Source organism: Morus notabilis, unplaced genomic scaffold (genome assembly GCF_000414095.1).
Source record: "Morus notabilis unplaced genomic scaffold, ASM41409v2 Scaffold46, whole genome shotgun sequence".
Classification (NCBI taxonomy): domain Eukaryota; kingdom Viridiplantae; phylum Streptophyta; class Magnoliopsida; order Rosales; family Moraceae; genus Morus; species Morus notabilis.
Genome location: NW_010365505.1, coordinates 66,568 through 72,394, shown reverse-complemented (window position 1 = coordinate 72,394; position 5,827 = coordinate 66,568). Strand labels below are relative to the sequence as shown.

Sequence of the window (5,827 nt, the reverse complement as noted above, 5' to 3'; positions counted from 1 at the left end):
TTGGCCAAACAATCACAAGCATTAAGAATAAATTGAAATACTCAGCATATATGGATTAAACATCAATTACTTAAAAATAAGATTGAGAATTCGAACATTCATAATCCGGCTACATCGTAGCCCTAGAAAAAGGAATTAGTTCATCTCTAAACAAAATAAATTCCTAAACAAAGTCTTAATCATTGGAAAGGAAAGAAAAGAACTAGTTTGGAGTTGAATTGAAGCGTCTCCGTCTCCGGATTTGAGCCGTTCTTCTTCTCCGTCCCAATTCTCCTTTTCTTCTCTTGAATACTCTCTCAAAAGCCAGCCGTCATTCCACAGTCTAAAAGTCCCATCTAATTGCCCTAGAATCATCTATTTATATGTTTCAGAGCATTATGGTCAAAACGGGTAAGTTTACTCGCGATTGGCCTTCAAAATGCGTAATTTCTCGCGTCGTAGCGCTGCGGCGTTGAGTTTCTAGCGCTGTTGTGTAAAACCCCTGGGCGCTGCGGCGCTGTAATGGGCGCCTAAGCGCTGCCCATTCTGCCCAGTGCACAATTTCTGCCGGATTTCAGCACCGTGGCGCTACAAGCTGACGCCAAAGCGCCACCAGTTCTGCCCAATACGCTGATTCCGTAAAACTCAGCGCCAAGGCGCTACAAATTGGCGCCTAAACGCTATGATTGCTGTCTTTTTCCACCGAAATTTGTCCAAAACCTTCCAAATCATAGACTTCCACCTATCCGTCTCTTTCTCGTTTAACTAAGCATTTCAATAGGGTGATGAAGAAATTCAACGGAAAGAGCAAAACTCCAATTTTCGACAACTCCAACAATTTTCAGAAAAATAAGGGAGCTGCAAATGCCTCTAATGTTAAGAAGAAGAATAAGGGAATTCAATGCCGAGAGTGCGATGGTTACGACCACATTCAATCCGAGTCTGCTAACACTAGCAAGAAGAAGAATAAGTCGCTTAATGTAACTTGGAGTGATGAAGAGTCAGAAGGTAGTTAGGAAGATGACGACCATGTGAGCAATTATGTTGCTTTTAATGTTTATACTGATCAGGATTGTTATGCCAACATTGTCACAAAATGTGTTGCAGACAGTGTTACAACACTTCCTACAGCAGATTCTGTGAACAACAAAGAAGATGGAGTTTTTTAGATTCTGACAGTTCCAATGATAGTGAAGAACTTACTGAAGAGACAATCCAGGACGCTTATGAAACCATGTTCAACAAATGGGATTAAGGTAGGATAAACAGATATCAATGAGGCTCTGAATTCCCTAAACTCATCAATTACTCTAGGATCCTCTTGTAGAACTTCTAACTCAGTATCCCAATATGTCTGCCATTTGCCATCAACATTCTTGTCTCCACTCTTTATTTTTTTTCTCTCTTTTTTTCTTCATTTTTTTTCTTTTTTTTCGTTTTTTTTTTTTTTTTGGAATAATATGATAAGTACATAATTTCATTGGAGACATCAAACAAATTATAGAAAATATCAATACACCTCCCAATTCCAAACACAACTCAACGTGCATCCTAGAATAATCAACAAGCTCAAGGGAATGGGTGAATGATAGGATTTATTTAAAGGCTAAGCTTATAATGTGGATGACAAAGAAAAGTTTAATCAGGCTCAAAGAGGTGACTAGGGATATTATTATAACAGGGTAAGATCAAATGGCTCAAACGATCTAAAAATGGCCTAAATCATTTCCTTAGTAATAAATTGCATGGGATTTCGCCTCGAGTGATAATCAAACAAGTTCTAGAGTCCGGTGAGATCTTAAGAAACACGAAATTCACATAAACTTTCTCTAAGTTCACAAAATGGCCAAGTGTTCTTACTTATGTGCTCAACAATGCAAGTAAATCATAAGTAGAGCAAAACCAACAAACAAGTCAAGCACACAAACAATCAAATTATTCATTGTTTCATTGAAGCCATAGTTAAGTTCAATCGTTGTCTCATCATCGGCCGAGGTGAAACAAGCCGAACCAAAGCTCAAGTTTTTTTTTTTTGAATAAAATAACATAAAATAAGATAGTTAACTCCCTCAAACTTAAAACTAACATTGTCCTCAATGGAAAAGTAAAACAACAGTGTAGAGGACTTCCCTGAGTAGTTGTCAGTCAGTGTCTTCAGTGGGTGCAAGAGGAGATGCGGAAGTCGCAAGGTTTTTTTTTTTTTTTTTTTTTTTTCTGGAGGCAGCGCCAAGGCGCTCCATGGTAGCGCCAAAGCGCTATATGCTCTGCCACTTTTGCCCCAAAGGCTCTATTTTGAGCGCCAAAGCACTCAGATGAGCGCCTAAACGCTATTGCTGCTGCCAAATTCGTACTTTCATGCCTGCTTGAGCTTCATTTCAATTGCAAATCCTTAGAGCAACCCCTAAACTTGTTTATTAACCTATCAATCAATTTAAAACACAATAAGTAAACTAAAAATAAAATAAAAATAATAAAAATAATAATAAAAATAAATAAAAGATTTTAGAAGGCTCGGGTTGCCTCCCGAGAAGCGCTTGGTTTAACGTCATCAGCCCGACGTCTTGCTTCTTATGGTGAGTTTAGGAGAATGGTGGTCTTCTTTTGATCAAAGCCACCATTAATATATGGCTTCAAACGTTGCCCGTTGACTTTGAATGTTCCCTTTGCATCATGAGTGACTTCAACTGCTCCATAGGGAAATACTCTCACCACGGTGAATGGCCCTGACCATCTGGACTTGAGCTTTCCCGGGAATAAGCACAGCCTTAAATTATAAAGCAATACTTGTTGGCCCAACCTGAACTCTTTTCTTAAGATGTGCTTGTCATGCCAAGCCTTAGTTCGCTCCTTGTAAATCTTGACTTTCTCATATGCATCATTACGGAACTCATCCATCTCAATAAGCGTCTGTGGTTTCTCAATTGATGGAAGAGGGCATGATGGGCCTCGTCCCAAAACTTCAAAGTACCTCCGATTGTTAGATCTGAAAGAATCCATCCAGTGCACAAACTCCATAGCTTCATGATCTTCTATTGCAATAGTTTCTGGATAAATTAGACAAGCTTCCAAAGGCTCTTGAGGTTGGCCAAGATGCTCAGTGATCAAGGTGTTAATTGTTTCAATTCGAAAACAACTATCACTCGCTTGCGGGTATTTGGGAGCATTAAATACATTAAAAATCACCTCCTCCTCTTATACTCTTAGGCAAAGTTCACCCTTTTGCACATCAATGAGAGCCCGACCGGTTGCCAAAAATGGTCTCCCAAGTATAATAGGGATTTTCTCGTCTTCTTCTATATCCAAGACAATAAAATCGGCCAAAAATATAAACTTATCAACCTTGACGAGTACATCTTCAATAATTCCTCTCGGGTGTTTGATGGAGTGATCGGCCAATTGTAATGAGACCGTAGTTGGTCTTGCTTCTCTAAGCCTAAGTTTCTTGAAAATTGACAAAGGCATTAAGTTAATGCTTGCACCTAAATCGCATAGTGCCTTTTCAAAAATAGAATTTCCAATAGAACAAGGGATGGTAAAACTCCCTAGATCTTTGAGCTTCTGAGGCAACTTCCTTTGCAAGATGGCACTGCACTCTTCAGTAAGTGCAACTATTTCATAATCCTCAAGTTTCCTCTTGTTTGACAGGATATCTTTCATAAACTTCACATAGCTCGGCAGTTGTTCAAGAGCTTCGGCGAATGGGATGTTTATGTGCAATTTCTTAAAGATGTCCAGAAACTTTGAAAATTGTTTATCAAGCTTACTCTTCCGAAGGCGTTGAGGAAATGGGATCCTTCGTGATGGCTCCACCGGCAAAGGGTGTTGAGCTGTAGGAATTTCACCACTATTCTCCAAAGATTGAGTATATTTGGGTGACGAAGCCTCTTCACTACGTTTGCTAGACTTCTTAGGCTCGGGGAGTGTATTTAATTCTTTCCCGCTTCTCAAAGTAATGGCCTTACATTGCTCTATTGGATTCACCACAGTTGTACTTGGCAAATTACCTTGTTGACGATCATTTAACATGCTAGCCAATTGATCAATTTGTACCTCCAAGCTTCTGATCTGAGACGACTGATTCTGGAAATTTATCCTAGTTTCATTCATAAATTGCGTGTAAGAGGTAGCCAATTGTGACATTGCATCTTCCAGATTCACCCTCTCCTCTTGTGGTGGGTTGCTCTGTTCAGGCTGCAACACATTTTGAGTGTTTCTCCATGACAAGTTTGGGTGATTACGCCATCCTTGATTAAACCTGTTGGAGTAAGGATTGTTCTGTTGCCTATTAAAATTTCTCACATATTGAGCCTGCTCCATTTATACCTGTGCAAAAGGGTTGTCAGCTTGACATTCAGAACCTTGATGAGGCCCATTACAAAATTCACAAACTAGAGATGATGCTTGGATGGCATTGGCTGTCAGATGATTATTTTGTAATTATTTGGAAAGAGAAGCAATTTGGGCCGTGAGTTTAGTGATGGCATCTATCTCATGTACTCCGGCTATCTTTTTTCGTATGCTTCTTTCGCTAGGCCACTGGTAATTATTGGTTGCCATATCTTCTAGCAACTCATATGCTTCATCTTCGGTTTTCTTCATTAAAGCTCCTCCTGCAGATGCATCAATTAGAGTTCTTGTAGTACCACTCAACTCATTATAGAAATTATGGACTTGCATCCATTTAGGTAGACCATGATGAGGACATCTTCTCAGTAACTCCTTGTATCTCTCCCATGCTTCATATAGAGTTTCACCTTCATATTGAGCAAAATTGTTGATCTCGATGCGCATATTCGCTGTTTTAGCCGGTGGGAAAAACTTAGAAAGGAACTTCTGAACTAAGTCTTCCCAACTAGTGATCGAATTTGGCGGCAGTGAGTTCAACCAACTTTTTGCTTTATCTCTCAAAGAGAAAGGAAACAAACGAAGGTGAAGAGCTTCATCATTAACTCCATTGTATTTGACAGTATCGCAAATCTCCAGAAAATTTGCAATGTGGGCATTAGGATCTTCATTCGGCAATCTATTAAATTGGATCGCTTGAATCATCTGCAACATCACCGACTTCAATTCAAAATTATTCGCTTGAATAACAGGCTTCCTGATCACTAGTTGAACACCGGTTGGTGGCAATATATAATCTCGCAAAGCCATTGGCTGATTGACCACCGGTGGATTGTTCAATGGTTGATTATTCCCATTTATTTCTTCTTCAGGATCAGCCATCACTTCTGGTAACTGAATGGCAGCTTCTCTCTTCTCTCTTCAGTTTCTTCGACAGGTACGCTCAATTTCTAAATCCAGAGGTAGTAGACTGTTGCTCCCTAGCTTTCGCATGCACGTAGAGTAAATTCCTGTAGAACACAAAACAAGAACAATAAAATAAATAACAAAATAAAATCCAAAGTAAAACTAGAGTTATTTGGTATCGATATTAGTAAAAACAAAACAATCCCTGGCAACGGTGCCAAAAACTTGTTGTGAAAAATCGTAACGCAAGTATACGCTATCGCAATCAAGTAATATAATAGTGAATAAGAATATCGTCCCACGAGAATTGTTGTTTACTAATTACCGAAATTATATTAACCCTAATTTTATTTGAATACTTGAAAAGAGAGTTTATAAAATTAAGTAAGTAAAACTAAAATAATTAAATAAATTAAACAATGCTAAGCAATGGATGAAAATTCAATAGATTAAGATTCTAGGGTTTCCGATTTCACCAAATTAATCATGTTCAAATTCTCATAATTCAAGAAAATTAACATTCAATCCTATACTGACAGCAATTTCTCTAAAGCAATTATTATTCTTTCTCAAGCAACAATAATATTAATCCAACAAG

At 38.5% G+C, this 5,827-nt stretch overlaps 1 protein-coding gene and 1 non-coding gene across 2 annotated transcripts; one reads left to right on the top strand and one right to left on the bottom strand.

The window, feature by feature from the left end:
- Window positions 1–3,171: 3,171 nt before the first annotated feature.
- LOC112093583 lies at window positions 3,172–4,296 on the bottom strand. Its single transcript, XM_024172355.1, has one exon. The coding sequence runs from the start codon at window positions 4,294–4,296 to the stop codon at window positions 3,172–3,174; it is 1,125 nt and encodes a 374-aa protein (XP_024028123.1).
- Window positions 4,297–4,666: 370 nt separating this feature from the next.
- LOC112093587 lies at window positions 4,667–4,770 on the top strand. Its single transcript, XR_002903122.1, has one exon. It is a non-coding gene; the product is annotated as a small nucleolar RNA R71 (small nucleolar RNA).
- The last annotated feature ends 1,057 nt before the right edge of the window (window positions 4,771–5,827 follow it).

Excerpts from the sequence above, each read along its gene's own strand:
- LOC112093583 (XM_024172355.1), bottom strand. The coding sequence starts at position 4,296 with ATGGAGCAGGCTCAATATGTGAGAAATTTTAATAGGCAACAGAACAAT.